The 15,380-nt window shown below is 41.6% G+C and overlaps 1 protein-coding gene across 1 annotated transcript in view; it reads right to left on the reverse strand.

Annotated features, from left to right (window-relative positions):
• Nucleotides 1-9,125: 9,125 nt before the first annotated feature.
• LOC149450864 (hydroperoxide isomerase ALOXE3-like) overlaps nt 9,126-15,380 on the reverse strand; it is a 56,098-nt gene continuing 49,843 nt past the window's right edge. The window contains exons 12-14 of the mRNA XM_089691363.1: nt 12,759-12,859; nt 9,632-9,802; nt 9,126-9,447 (exon numbers count right to left, since the gene is read on the reverse strand). Of these exons, the coding sequence (XP_089547489.1) occupies nt 9,268-9,447; nt 9,632-9,802; nt 12,759-12,859 (452 nt within the window). The 3' untranslated portion in view covers nt 9,126-9,267. The remainder of the gene's footprint in view (nt 9,448-9,631; nt 9,803-12,758; nt 12,860-15,380) is intronic.

A 15,380-nucleotide genomic window follows, 5' to 3' on the forward strand; every position in this document is an offset into this window, starting at 1 on the left:
ATGCACATGCCAAATCACAGCTAAGCACAAAAAAAAAAAAAAAACCCTGAATGAATCGATATTATTCAGGTAAATGCTTGCTTATAGCAAAGTAATTCTTTGCTAAAAGCAAATTGTGTAAAAGAAAAAAAAAATACTGATCACTTCCCCAAAGTAGTACAATGTTACTATGGTAACATTGTACTACTTTGGACATAGTGAAATATAAAAGAAAAATCTTAAAAAAAAAGAAATAAAATGTAATAAAAAATTAAAAATAAAATGTTTTGAAAAAATTAAAAAAATATATATATTTTTTTTCATACTGCCACCAGTTAGTGTCCCTGATCACCGCCATGACAGTTATATGATGATGCTGTACTGCACTGGTGACAGTATGTAAAAAAAAAAAATAGTGAAAATAATTTTTTTAATTTTTTCATTTTCCGAAAAATTTTGAAAAAAAAATACAACTTCAAAAAACTCGCCATGCCTCTTATGAAGTACGTTGGACTGTCTACTTTGCAAAAAGGGGTCATTTGGGGGATATCTGTACTGTTCTGACATTCTTGGACCTCAAGAAATTAGATTGGCTGTCAGTACTTCAGGATTGATCAATATTCAGATCTATACCATAGTTTGTGAACTCTATAACTTTCCTACAAACTAAAAAATACATCCTAATTTGGGTTATTTTCACCAAAGAAATGTAGTAGAATACATCTTGGCCTAAATTTATAAAGAACAATTATTTATTTGTAAACGTTTATAACAGAAACAAAGAAAAATGTGGGGTTGCTCTAGAATGCTCTAGCTGTGTGAAGAAAATGATAAAATTTTAGTTTGGGTACAATGTTGTATGACTGCGCAATTGTCATTCAAAGTGTGAGAGCGCTGAAACCTGAAAAATGGCCTGGGAGGGAAGGGGGTAAAAGTGGCCGGTATGGAAATGGTTAAAAGTGATATTTTATTAATTTTTATTGGCTGTAGCATGATGCAGGGCAATGAATTGCATTGCACCACACTGTGCTGAAAAAAGTGCTGCATGGCATACTTTGTTCAGTGTACACCATTGCAATGGGATGGTGAAAACTGGTTTGATAGGAGACAAGGCATTTTGCCTTGTCTTGTGATGGACTATGCTGGACAACTCCCACAACAGCCATTTCATTTATATTCAATTAATATCTGTTTGGAGCTTAGCTGTAGCATACTTTTTGAATCTATTTTGGGAAGCTGCCAAAAACAAACTCATAGAGGCTGTTATATAAGACATTAAGGCCACTTTGACAATGGGCATGCTTAAGGGTTTGCCCGTGTTAGGGCTGTGTTTACCCACAAGGGGATGCACACGTGTTCCATGCAACCCCATGCAGACAGTTCCATTCATGTCAGTTGGGACAATGGCTGCACAGACACAGCCATGGACCTGCACCCTCACATATTTCAAATTAGGAGCAGCCTCTGTGTCCCACAAGATTGCCCTCTTTACAGTGCTGGGGTGCATTTCTTGGGATTTGGAGTACTCAGCCTTCCTAGGGAGTGGTTCAGAGGCCAGCTTCCATCCCACCCTTGTGTCATATGTACCAACTGTTCTGATATTGGCAAAGAGTAGCCTACAGCTGGCTTCATTGTTTCCCCAGGTACCAATCCCACAAGTCACAACTTGGGACTTTCCCTGACATTCCTTGCTCGCTATACCAATAAAAAAACCCTTAATCTACCATGTGATTGAACTGAATACATCAGTTATGAGTGGAGTTGACCTTTAATAGGTTATTTTAGTGGTTCTTTACTTTACATAACATATTTCAAATTCAATTACATCAGTTTTACTGGATTGCTACACTAGTGGTTCTGATTTGCACAACATGCTGATCTACAGTTTACTTTGATACAATAAACCACATTCTGAGTGTATTTCTTATAGAAAAAAAGGAAAGAATTATTGCATCGACATTACAAGCTATATTGACGTTTATGTGGTTTCATTACAAAATCTGTGTAAATAACATTTCTTTGCATGAAAGGTTTTTATCACTCTATATGCTTCTAGATCAGCATTCTCTATACAGTGAGGAACAGAAGTATTTGAACACCCTGCGATTTTGCAAGTTCTCCCACTTAGAGTGGGAATGCACCTACAATGTGAATTTCAGACCCCTCCATGATTTCTGAGAGACAAAATTAAAAAAAAAATTCAGGAAATCACATTGTATGATTTTTAAAGAATTTATTTGTCTTTATTTATTTATTAAACCAGTTTTGCATAGCAATACAAAAACCTGTATTCTAACATTCTTATAAGATACATAATCATCTAACACTCTAGCTGCCACCAACGTAAGGCTTATGTCAGCAGCAGCACAGGTTTTTAAACAGTTGGCTTTCTGCCGAAAGTGGTTTAGATGACTGTAAAGCCCACCTGACCACTTCCCCACATTTTTGAGGGTACAGGCCCCACTACCCTCACGTTGTATTCCAGGCTCCACTGCCTTTCATGTGGGTCTGGAATGAGCATGGCATGTACAGTGGAGGGAGATCAGGCAAACACATTCTTCACAGATCTCCCCTCTTGTTAAAGAAACCCCAAAACAAGCATTTTGTCACTTCTGGGTTCAGTGCAGTTTCCTGGCCAAGCATTACCCATGCCTGATTAGCCCTTAGGTTAATAGGTCCAGCAGTTGCATTAATACTCTGATAGACCTACCTGCACCTTGTTTTTACACCTGCATAACATGTGCATTGATCATGTAGTTTCATGGTGTCACTGTTGCCCTGAAAAAGCACAAAAATTACACATGTATTGTCACACACTTGGTATTGTTGCGCGCACCAAGGTGAAAGCAATAATTCTATAGCCAGCAATAACATATTACATAATGCCAAAGTAACAATCCTAAAACAAATTGCATAATCATGATCAACCCATGGAAGAAAGGTTCAAACTGGGAAAAGAGAAGAATGGGGCAGGGGAGAACTGGGGGAAGGAGAGGAACATGCACACACCAACACCTCCCAACATCCAACAGAGATATACACTCAAGGGCCACTTTATTAGGTGCCCCTGTTCAATTGCTTGGTGACAAAATGTTAATCAGCCAATCACATAGCAGCAACTCAATTAATTTAGGCATCTAGATGTGGTGAAGACAATTTGCTGAAGTTCAAACCGAGCATCAGAAGGGGGAAAAAGGGGATTTAAGTGACTTTGAACGTAGCATGGTTGTTGGTGCCAGACAGGCTGGTCTAAATATTTATAAAACTGCTGATGTACTGGGATTTTCACACACAACCATCTCTAGGGTTTACAGAGAATGGTCCAAAAAAGAAAAAATATCCAGTGAGCAGCAGTTGTGTGGACAAAAATGCCTTGTTGATGTCAGAGGAGAATGAGCAGACTGGTTGCTGCGAGATTCAGATGGTCGGCTAAGAATTTGACGTAAACAACATGAAAGCATTGATCCATCCTGCATTGTATCAATGGTTCAGGGTGGTGGTGGTGTAATGGTGTGAGGGATATTTTCTTGTCACTAGCAAGTTGTACCTAATAAAGTGGCAAGTAAGTGTAGGTCTCAGACTAAGGGGGACAATATAATGACTAAGGTGCGCCCATGTCACCATTCATACCAAAAAAAAAAAAAACCTCAGAATCTTGGGATAAATGGAGGGTCAGCCCACCAGGACAACATCACAAGTTAGCTAAGTCTAGTAGCGAAGAATAATTGAAAAAAATAGACCCATATTTGACTTTATTATACAGTCCATATATATATTTGGACACAGGCACAATTTTCATACTTTTGGCTCTGTCTGCCACCAGAATTAAAATTAAACAATCCAAATTAATTTGAAGTGCATACTTTCAGCTTTAATTCAAGGGTTTAAAAATGGTTGTAGTTCTTAAAATTTGTACTTGATATTTATGTTCATACACAGTTCCTCCATTTTCAGGGGCTCAAATGTAAGTTAATTGGACTAATTAATATAATCATAAATAAAATATTCATTTTTAATATTTTGTTGAGAATCCTTACTGGCAATGACTGCCTGACGTCTGGAACCCATGGACATTACCAAAGACTGGGTTTCCTCTTTTCTGATGGTTAGCCAGGCTCTAACTGCAGCTGTCTTCAGTTGTTCTTTGTGGGACTTTCTGCCTTTAGTTTGGCCTTCAGCAAGTGAATTACATACACAATTGGGTTGAGATCAGGTGACTGACGCAGGCATTGCAGAATATTCCACTTTTTCTTCAAAAACCCCTAGGTTGATTTTCCAGTGTGTTTTGGATCACTATCCATCTGTACTGTGAAGCGCTGTCCAATCAACTTTGCTGCATTTGGCTGAATCTGAGCTGACAGCATATCTCTAATAACTGCTTCTGTCACATCATCAATGAACATCAATGACCCAGTGCCACTGGAAGCCATGCATGCCTATGCAATCACACTGCCTCCACCATGTTTTACAGATGACGTTGTATGCTTTGGACCATGAGCTGTTTCAAGCCTTCTCCACACTTGTTTTTTTCCCGTCAATCTGGTACAGATTAACCTTAGTTTCATCTGTCCAAAGAATGCTTTTCCAGAACTGGTCTGGCTTTTTAGATGTTTTTTGACAAAGTCTAATCTGGCTTTTCTATTCTTTAGGTTTATGAATGGTTTGCACCTTGTGGTGAACCCTCTGTATTTGTTCTTGTGAAGTCTTCTCTTATTTATTTCAGGTACTTGTATAGCGCCGTCAATTTACATATATATTATACGTTCACAGCAGCCCTAACCCTCAAGGGGAATACAATCTAAGGTCCCTAACTCACATTCATATACAAGAGCCAATTTGGACAGGATCCAATTAACCTACCAGCATGTCTTCGGAGTGTGGGAGGAAACCCACGCAAGCTGTGCAGTGGAATAACGTCCTTACAGGATGTCTCCAATTTACAAGCCAACCTCAATGCACTGTTTAACTATGTGGCAAATGAGGTTTAATGTTGATAAATGTAAGGTCATGTATACATACGGTTTAGGGGTACAACTGGGGAATGAATGGTGGAGAAGGATTTGGGAGTTCTGGTAGATCACACATTTACTAATGTCATGCCAAGCTGCAGTTTCTAAAGCGAGCAAAATTTTCTCTTGTATTAAAAGTATAGACTCCAGAGAGATATATTACCCCTGTACAAATTAGTGAGACCATCTGGAATATGCAGTTCAGTTTTGGGCACCAATTCACAAAAAGAATATTGGGGAACTAGAGAAATTACAGAGAAGGGCAACCAAACTAATGAGGCATGGAGAAGCTCAGCTATTCGGAAAGATTAGAGGAACTGAATTTATTCAGTATTGAGAAGAGATTAAGGGGGATATGATCAACATGTATAAATACATCAGTGGTTCATATGGTGAATAGCTCTCCACCCTGAGGTCATCACAGAGGACAAAGGGGCACTTTTTACATCTGGAGGAAAAGAAATTTATTCTCCAAAACGCAAAAAGGTTTCTTCACTGTGAGAAGTGTGAAAATGTGGAATAGACTCCCTCAAGAGTTGGTTCTGGCCAGCTCAGTGAATTGCTTTAAAAAAAAAAAGGCCTGGATTCTTAGTATCCAGTTATATTCTGTGTATCTAACATTTATAGGTACAGTTGATCCAGGGAATATCAGATTGCCTCTCAGGGGATCAGGAAGGCATTTTTTCCCCTGAAAAAGCAAAATTGGATCATGCTTTGCTGGGTTTTTTTGCCCTCCTCTGGATCAAATGTGGGTGTAGGATTATCACTTTTTTTATAATGGTTGAACTGGATGGACTTTTGCCTTTTTCAACCAGATTAACTATGTACTGTAACATCTTTGTGGGAAGTTGTATTCTTACAAGAATTTTTGTAACGCCGTTAACCTATTCGTTTTTGATACCAGACTAGCATGCAAAAAATAACAGGTGATCATTCGTCCAATATTCTCTTCATGAGTACTAAGCTTAAGTGACACAATAGATTGAAAGGAGAAACAATTGCCTTGAGAAACAAAAGTTTTGCAGGTTTTTGTATTAAGGCTCCATGCACACTAGGAGCTGAAAAACCTCTGCTTGTGAGGTATTTGAAGCACCCTCCTAGGTTGCTGAGTGTTAGGCAAATTCAGTTTGACTCCTCTTTAGGCAGAGGAGCAGGGGTTTGTTTAGGAGGCTGTGCAGTGCTTCACAGATTGCTGGCCTATTACTTCACCCTGTCTTCTGGAGTGTTCCAGAACACAGTGGGAGGGAAAACAGGGCTAGCAGCTTGAAAATCTATGGGATTTCCACTAAACTGGGGAGACAAGCCATAAGCTCTTAATTTCTTTGAACTCTGGACTCTCCAAGCTGCCAGGTTACAGGCATCTGGAAGGAACCCCTGTGCTGGGACTCTGCCACTGCAGCAGAGAAAGGAAGAGGAGAGCCTCGGGAGACCAGACCAGCTTAAAGGTCTCAGCTAGCTCTAAGGTCTAAGCCAGAGAGTCAGAATGAGCCAAAAGTGGAGGAGGCAGTAATAGATCTGGAGTCCAAGAGCTCCAAATTGGGAGAGAGTACTAAACCAGCCATCACTGAAAGGAGAAGAGACAGTGAAGTACAATACCTCATGAGTCTGGACCAAGTATAGCCCAGAGTAGTGCAAGACAGACAGGGGCACACCATTTCTCAATCAGGGGACCAGAGCAGCCAGGTGTGGTGCAAGACAGCCAGGTGATGTGTCACCACTCCTTTTTAGCAAAGACTGCTTTTTTTGTACTACTCCCATAGCTGTGCTATACAACTTGCATCTTATCACAGAGAGCCAGAGACTTAACAAGTCCACTGTTTTTCCTCTACAGGGTTTTACAGTTTGGGGTATCCCATGTACCCCTCCCCATCCAAGTTCATCGTTCCCCAATAAAATACCAAAACCCCTAGACCGATTACCGAGCCAATTGAAAGTGTGCGGAAAATACTGTGTGGGTGCTGTAATTGGGAAAGTGAGCCCAAAACCAGCAGCTCCTTCGGGGGTAGCAATACATTAGTCTTTAACTGGGCTATGAATAGGTACAATGTCTTGAAAACTTATTCATACACCTTGAAATTTTCCACATTTTGTCATGTTAAAATCCCAATAAACATTTACATGTTTGGTTGTATGTGATAAACCAACACAAAGTGGCAAATAATTGAAAACTATCATTTTCCTTCCACTTTTCAAATATTATTACAAATAAATATCTGTGAAGTGTGGCGTGCATTTGTATTCAGCCCCCTTTACGCTGATACCCCTAACTAAAATCTAGTGAAGCCAATTGCTGTCAAAAGTCACCTAATGAGTAAATAGAGTCCACCTGTGTGTAACTTAATCTCAGTATAAATACAGCTGTTCTGTGAAGCACTGAGGTTTGTTAGAGGATATTAGTGAACAAACTGCATCATGGAGGTCAGGGAACACACCAGACAGGTCAGGGATACATTTGTGGAGAAGTTTAAAAGCAGGCTTAGCTTAAAAAAAAAAGCCCAAACTTCGAACATCTCACAGAGCACTGTTCAATCCATCATCCGAAAATGGAAGAGTATGGCAAAACTGCAAAACTACCAAGACATGCCCAGCCTGTCAGTTTAGGTGGACTGCCAAGGAGAGAAGCAGCCAAGAGGCCCCACAGTAACTTTAGACTGGAACTACAGAGATCCACAGCTCAGGTGGGATAATCTGTTCACAGGACAACTATTAGTCGTGCACGCTTCCATAAAGGCCAGATTTGTAGAGTGGCAAGAAGAAAGCCTTTGTTGAAAGAAGCCTGTAAGAAATCCCATTTGCAGTTTGCGAAAAGTTGGTCAGAGTTGATGGGAAGATGGATGGAGCCAAATACAGGGCAATCTTAGAAGAAAATCTATTAATCTGCAAGACTTGAGACAGACTTGAGACTTCCAGCAGGACAGCAACCCTAAATATACATCCAGAGCTACTATGGAATGGTTTAGAATTCAAATCAAAGCATATTCATGTTAGCATGGGCCAGTCATAACCACAGATTCTCAATTGGATTTAGATCTGGACTTTATTTGAAGATTGCTGTTCACAGACACTCTCCATCCAATCTGACAGAGATTAAGCTATTTTGCAAAGAAGAATGGGCAAAAATGTCACTAAATGTGCAAAGCTGGTAGAGACATACCCAAAAGTACTTGCAGCTGTAATTGCAGCCAGAGGTCGTTCTATAAAGTATTGACTCAGGGGGGCTGAATACAAATGCACACCACACTTTTCACATTTGTAACACATTTTTGAAAACCATTTTCTTCCAATTCACAATTATGTGCCACTTTGTGCTGGTCTAGCACATAAAATCCCAATAAAATACATTTACATTTTTGGTTGTAACATGACATAATGTAGAAAGTTTCAAGGGGTATAAATACACTAATTAGAGCACTAAAAAGGCAGCCCAGTTTGCCCTGCCACCACCCTTATTCTAAACAGAAAATAGCAGTACTGGAAGACTCCTCTTCCCAACAACACATCTTAAAGTAGTAGTAAACTGAAGCTTAAAAACCCCCAAAAAATCCCCTGCAAGGTAATGTATACTAGTACATTATGAAGGGCTTTCCTTAAAACGAAGCTCTCCAGCAGTAAGCTGTCACCACTGCAGAGGCTTTCATCTTCATCCGGTCTTCTTTCCAAGGTCATGAGCTCTGGCCGTCTGACTGGCCAAACAACGATTGTGGCCAGCATATGCATCCCGGGCCACGGTACAGTGCTCTGAAGGAATGGCACGGGTATGCCGTTCCTCCAGAGTGCATGCCCCAACTCTCAAAAGTGAATATCTCCTAAACAGTGCACATTTAGGAGATTCATTTTACCTACAGGTAAGCTTTATTATAATCTTGTAGGTAAAAGTATAAAGAGTTTACTACCACTTTAGCTAAAGCCAAATCCCTGTTGAAAAGGATTAACCAACCTAAACTGATGCTTAAGCTCCTTTTTTATGAAAGCAGTACTTGAGTGAACCCAAAACATGATTTTCTTTGGAAAAGTTAAGCATCTAATCCTTTTTTGTATTCATCTTGGCAGGATTTTTAATATAGCTTTATATTGATTGATTAATGGACCATTTTAACAAAACAGCAAAGAGATGGTAAATATATTTACATAAAGATATTCCCTGAGAAAGCCTTTATTTCTGTAAAGATTTTGTTCACATTCTCTTAATTTGCTATGATACCGTAACACATGGACAGTAAAGATACAAAGCACTGAAAAAACTGAAGAGCAAAATCAGCCAGTATATCCATCATTACTATTAAATGGAGACACTGTTTCCTATCTCACTTGGATCCAGATAGATATAGGGAAGATGCATAGTCTTGTTTCTCTCCTGGATGCATTTGGAGATCTCAGACAGTTGATACTGGAACTTCTTAATGAACTCTTGTGGGGTCTTCTCTGTAAAACGTTCATCAGGGTAATATCCTAGACGCCTCTGTAAAAAAGGAGACCTTGCTATGATTTTCTTTTAATTCATCTGTTCAGTATGAAATAATGACCACATGCTGTAGCAGACCCTGGAAATGCATTTGATTGTCAGGTTCTATTTGACATAGTTCTACAGTTTTTAGGCCCAGGGCATATTTGTGTATTACTTCCCACTACTTCCAGGCACTCACCTTATCCATGGGCTCATTGCTGAGAACCCACACAGAATTTATGCCACCGGTTGTACTGCTTACATCCGGCAATGCCTCCAAAATAGTCTCCATTGTAGTGACACCTTTGGTGCTGGGTGGGGGGCTTTTCATGGTGGTGGGGCCATTAGGCATCCAGGAATAGAAGTCAAACTGCAGAGGAGGCAAACACAAATAAAAAACATTATAGGTTAGGATTCCACAACCTGTACACTAAACATGGGAGTTGCCATTGTTTATGAATGTTGCCTGACCCTTTGATCAATTCACTAATTATAAGAAGGATAGTGAGGAGTCCCTATCTGCACACGTTCTAAGAAAGTGACTGAGGCTCCATGCACACTAGGAGCTTAAAAAAAAACATTGGATAAAAAGCACTCAATCGCAGCATTTTTTGCCGGCGTGTTTCAGTTTTTGTGCCAGTGTTTCTGTGAATAGCAGGTTAAGGAGCTGCCTTATCCTTAACCGATGACTCACCAGCTGTCAGCGGTATTCCCCACTTACAGCTGAATGTCAACAAAAGAATGCCAGCATTAAAAAAAAAATTAAGAACTGCACGTGGGGTCCCCCCCATTTCATAGTAAGCCCTTTGGGTCTGGAACAGATTTTAAGGGTAAGGGGAACCCCATGCCAAAAAAGGTTTAAAAACGATGTGCGGTCCCCTGGGTTGTCGGGAAGAGGGTGTGTAATCACGCTGACGAGCCATCAGTTATTAAGGACGCAGAGTCTTGAAGGGTTGGATTTACTCAAGGCAAATAGACTATCACTTTGCACGTGCAGTTGCACTCAGTCTCCCCAGAGCTTAGTGAATGTGGTGAAGCGCTACTGGTTTCCATCATCCAATTATGTGCAAGCAAAATGCTGTGAGGTTTGGTTTTTTTCCATGTACCAGATTGGGTATTCTTAACCACTTACCTACCAGGCACTTGTACCCCCTTCGGTCCCAAGCCAATTTTCACCTTTCAGTGCTGTAGCACTTTGAATGACAATTGCGCAGTCATGCAACGCTATACCCATATTACATTTTTATAATTTTTCACACAAAGCTGTCTTTTGGTGGTATTTACTCACCGCTGGGTGTTTATTAGATTTATTTAAATTTTGAAAAAAAAGTCTGTTTCTATTATAAAATTTTGCAAACAGGTAATTTTTCTCCTTCACTGATGTGCATTGATGAGGCTGCACCGATAGGCGGCACTGATCATCAGGGCTCTGATAATCAGTGCCCTGATGATCAGTGCCGATCCATGCTCTAACAATTGCTGGTTCTCGGAAGTACTTTACTCATGCTGTGACAGTGTGAGGAAAGTGCAGCAGAAACCCGGCAACTGCATTTAAAGGTGATCTGCAGTGACATTGGACACGGCTGATCACGTGGTAAAAGGCTGCTGTGATTGGCCTTTTACCACATCACGTGACCAGCTGTGTCCGTAGGACACAGCGTTCACAGAGATTGCTGGGTGTGTGTGCCCCCGTGAGGGCACGTTCTGGGAGGACGTCATGACATCCTCCCAGAACTAGCTGGTCACGGTGAAGCCGTCATTTGGCTATATGCGGTCGGCAAATGGTTAACAAAGTAAAGCTTCACCACATTCACTAAGCTCTGGGGAACATGGATGCAAGTGCACTTGCAAAGTGCACCATTTGCCCCTAGTAAATGTGTTGAAACAAAGTGACAGCCAGGCAACTAACATTTCCAGAATTATTTTTTGGGTAAATGTTTTGGGTCAATGTCCCAAAGCAAATATGCATAAAGTGTCTGAAGGCTCTCCTTTACCCAGGTCATGGTATAGCTAGTAGCTGTTAGTCACATTCAACTGTAGCTTATCCAAGGAACTTTTCCAGTTAAGTTCTAATGAGTTTGAGGAAACATACCCTAGAATTTATATCCATAATGCATTCCCTGTATTGGAGTTCTAACTCAGTCCAGTGCTGTACCTGTCAGCAGCAGTTCTGTCCTCTCTCCCTATTCTCACAGGCTTTGCGGAGGAAGCAGGAGGCCACTGTCAAATCCTATGTAGGGGGTGGGGCTATGTTGTCTATGGACGCAGGCAGTGCAGATCTGTATCGAGCCCACACAAGTGCATCCCCAGCAAGCGGCTTGCTATGGGGGCACTTCAAAGGGAGGAGGTAGGAGTGCTGGCAGGGGACATGAGAAGAGTACGTTTGAGGTAGACATGTGCACGCTGGAAAATTTGTTTCATTTACATTCATTAAGTGAAGATTTGTTTTTTGGGATTTGTTTATTTTTTTAGTTTTTGGATATTTTTTCTCTTCAACTTGATTCAAAATTTTGCAGTTTGAGTTTTCGCAATTTTGTTCAAAAAGAAATGAAAAAAAAAAAAAGCGTGGAGTCCTCTTCAAAATCCCAAGACCCTTATCCAAGGATGCAGCCCAGCAGGCCAGGAAAGGAAGGGGAAAGGAAGGGGATAAGTGAGTGCCTCCCTCTGAACAGGCCACATGCCCTCAAAATGGAAGAGTGCTTTGGGGAAGATGGTCTACCCCCCCCTCCCCAGGCACCTTGTTTCCATGTTGATGAGGATAAGGGCCTCTTCCCCACAGCCCTGGTGGTTGTTGGGATGCAGGGGGGGTGAATTCTCAGAATCTGGATGCTCACTTTAACAAGTTGGCCCCCAGATCCCAGTCCCCCCCCCCCATATTTGAATGAGTATGAGGTACGTATTAACCCTACTCTATCAAAGAAAGTGTGAAAAGTATATAAAAACATTTTTGACAAGTCCTTTATTAAAAAGAACACACAGTGGGACCCTTTCACGTGTTCCGCAGTGGCCCCCATCCTGCATACAGGTCAACTTTCCCAAAAAGTTTTCAGGGACCCCTTTTTGTTTGCCAAGTGTCCTGTCAGCCATTGTAGGCAGAGCATGTATCTTAACTGGGGGTGGGGCATTTAAAATGGGTGTGGTTCTGTAACAGCCATATAACGTCATACCCATTTGCATATCTTTACCCCCCCCCACAGATTGCCTCAGAACCCCTCAGCATGCCACCTCCAAATGCTTGTAACTTGCTAAACTTATTGTGTCGGCAAATTAATTACCAACCCAGAATCACCGGTACATAAGGAGAGTACCAGTACTATTATACTCACCTGAGCAGTATTGACAGCTGCATGCTGAGCAGAACATCTGAAGATCACCATTGTCAGGTATTTGATAACAGAATCTTTGGTTGCCAAGAAAGATGGGACTTCTGTCATAAAAGAGAACCACGTTTTAGTAGAAAGTGATTTCCTCTGCCAATTTAACATGTAATTGTTCTCGGAAGTCTATGGCACATTTTATATACATGTGCATGCATGATCTGACAAGCTTTCAATAGTTTGCAGGCATAGGATTTGCCTCTAAATGGAAATGCTGTAGAAACAGTTGTTCCTGTTTAGGCAATGGCACAAGGAATAGTGAACACTAACTTCTCAGGGGAAATAATAGTATTTATAGCAAAGGTTTTCTAACTTGATTTGGTTAACCCTCCCAGAACAGTCACAAAGGAATGTCTGAAGATGCCCCACAGACTGCTGCATAACCCACTCAATTTCAGTAGACTGAGAAAGTCTGCTATAGACAGTATTGACCAATCAGGGTTCCTCTGAGGTTGCCAGGGGTTCCTTGAACAATGAGCAATTTCTGCTTCTCAGGTAAGCAACCACTGACAATGATTGTAAGTGGGGAATCTTTCCAATGAACACCAATGTGAGGATTATTCTTCCAATGACCATCACACTAATATACAGTACCATGAACTGTAGATATAATTATTGGCAGGGGTTCCTCTGTGCTAAAAAGGTTGAGAGACTGGTATATTTGAACCGTAATTCAGGAAGTCAGTCAGGCACACACTTTAAAGTGACTGTAGAGGTAATTTGTTTTAAAATAAACATGTTATACTTACCTGTTCTGTGCAATAGTTTTGCATGGAGCAGCCCTGATCCTCCTTTTCTTGGGTCCCATGCTGGTGCTACTGGCCACCCCCCCGTTGAATGCCCCCCAGCAAGCCAGTTGCTATGGGGGCACTCATGCATGCTTGCTCACAAGCCCCACTCTGTGCCCATAAGAGAGCGTAGGTCAGCCCTGCCCCCTCACTAGCTGTGATTGGGAAGAGAGGGAGCCAATGACTCCTGCTGCTGTGTCTGAGCCAATGAGGAGAGAGACCTGGGAGAGCCACTGCTCTTGTGCCCAATCGCTGGATTGAGATCGGGCTCAGGTGAGCATTAGGGGGGCTGGGGGAGAGCTGCATACTGAAGAATGCATGAAGGTAAAAACCTTCAGCCTTTACAACCACTTTATTGCAATGTTTACTTCCTTCCCTTTTGATTGCCCCAATCTTCATTTACCCATGGAAGCAAGGAGAGAAGGCCAGAGAAGGTAGCTCACATGATCCCAACAACTGAACATATTGTTGCTTTTTGCTCCCAAGAGCAGTATGCAGTGGCAGGAGAGGCAAGGAGACATTTAGATGACAATTTAGCGTGTGCAATGGCAAAATGTGAATAGTCAAGCTGCCCATAGATGGAGTGAAATTTGGCTGGTTCAGTAGGGACCAGCTGAATTTTGATCCATCTATGGCACACTTATCAGCAGTTGATGTAACGATCAACTTCTGTCAGAGGAATGCTGGAAATTTTTAATTTGATCAGTGCTGTTCAGTGTATTCTGACAAGGGAGAAGTCTACGCTGTCAGATTACAATAGCACAGAGTGGAGGATGCCGACATCCACCTTACTTCTGTGGAAGGGGGAATCCATTCTCCCCCCCCCCCTAGAACAGCCTGCTGGCTGATCAAAACATGACCCATCTATGAGTAGCTTTAGAACCTCTGCCAAGGTTTTATTGCTGTCTGTGTCCCCGCTAAAAAGATTCTCCCTTTTTGTTTGTCCTGGTGATCATTGTTACTGAGACAGAAAGTAAGAGTATATCCAAAATTGTCACAAGAACAAGAGGTGAGGGTAAGTCTCAGTGACCACGACTGTATGAAGGGGGTTCTCTTCTCTTTAGGGGCAGAAAGAAGGGAAGTCTCAGATGGATACGGAGGCCAAAAAAAAAAACAAAAAACAAACACACTTGTCAGGGTGTTTTAATCCTTGCTTAATCCAAAACAAACAAAAAAAAGTTTTGGCACCACTCATCCCAGTTATCCTCTTGATCTGTAGGAAGAAACTGGAACACATTGAGAACTCACAGGAACGACAGACCACTTGCTTTGTGTTTATGTAGCACAACCCTCTTTGGGATTGCTGATGAATTTGGGTCACCCTATAGTTTTGCACAGCCAGTCATTCAGCATTTTCCACACAAGCTTCATCCAGAGACAGAAATCAGTCCTTGAGCATTTATTTTGTTATTTTACTGATGGGATTGGAACTTGGATAGGGTAAGGGGGGGTATAGGATGCCCAAGGGAACCCATATCTGAGGACAACTTCCTGAACTATTCACAAACTTCTCGCCTCTGATGCAGCCTCTGTTGTGCTAGCCAGCAGCACCTAGTTGTACCACCCCAGACCCTAGATGAACTCCTCTTCACCCAGCAATCTGGAGACTCTTCCTGAGCAGGGGACCTGGCTCCTGTTCCTTTAAATGAGGTACAGTCACTAGTAGGGGCTAATCTGGTTTCCCACCATAGCGCTGGGGGGAAATCCTCCTCTCCAGTTCCAGGCAGGTCCATTTCACTAGGCTTCCTGGCAGCCTTCCTCCTTCAGCCTCACCCCTCTCCCT

The sequence above is a fragment of the Staurois parvus genome, unplaced genomic scaffold (genome assembly GCF_062004578.1).
Source record: "Staurois parvus isolate SC_StPar_1 unplaced genomic scaffold, SC_StPar_1.0 ptg000562l, whole genome shotgun sequence".
Classification (NCBI taxonomy): Eukaryota; Metazoa; Chordata; class Amphibia; order Anura; family Ranidae; genus Staurois; species Staurois parvus.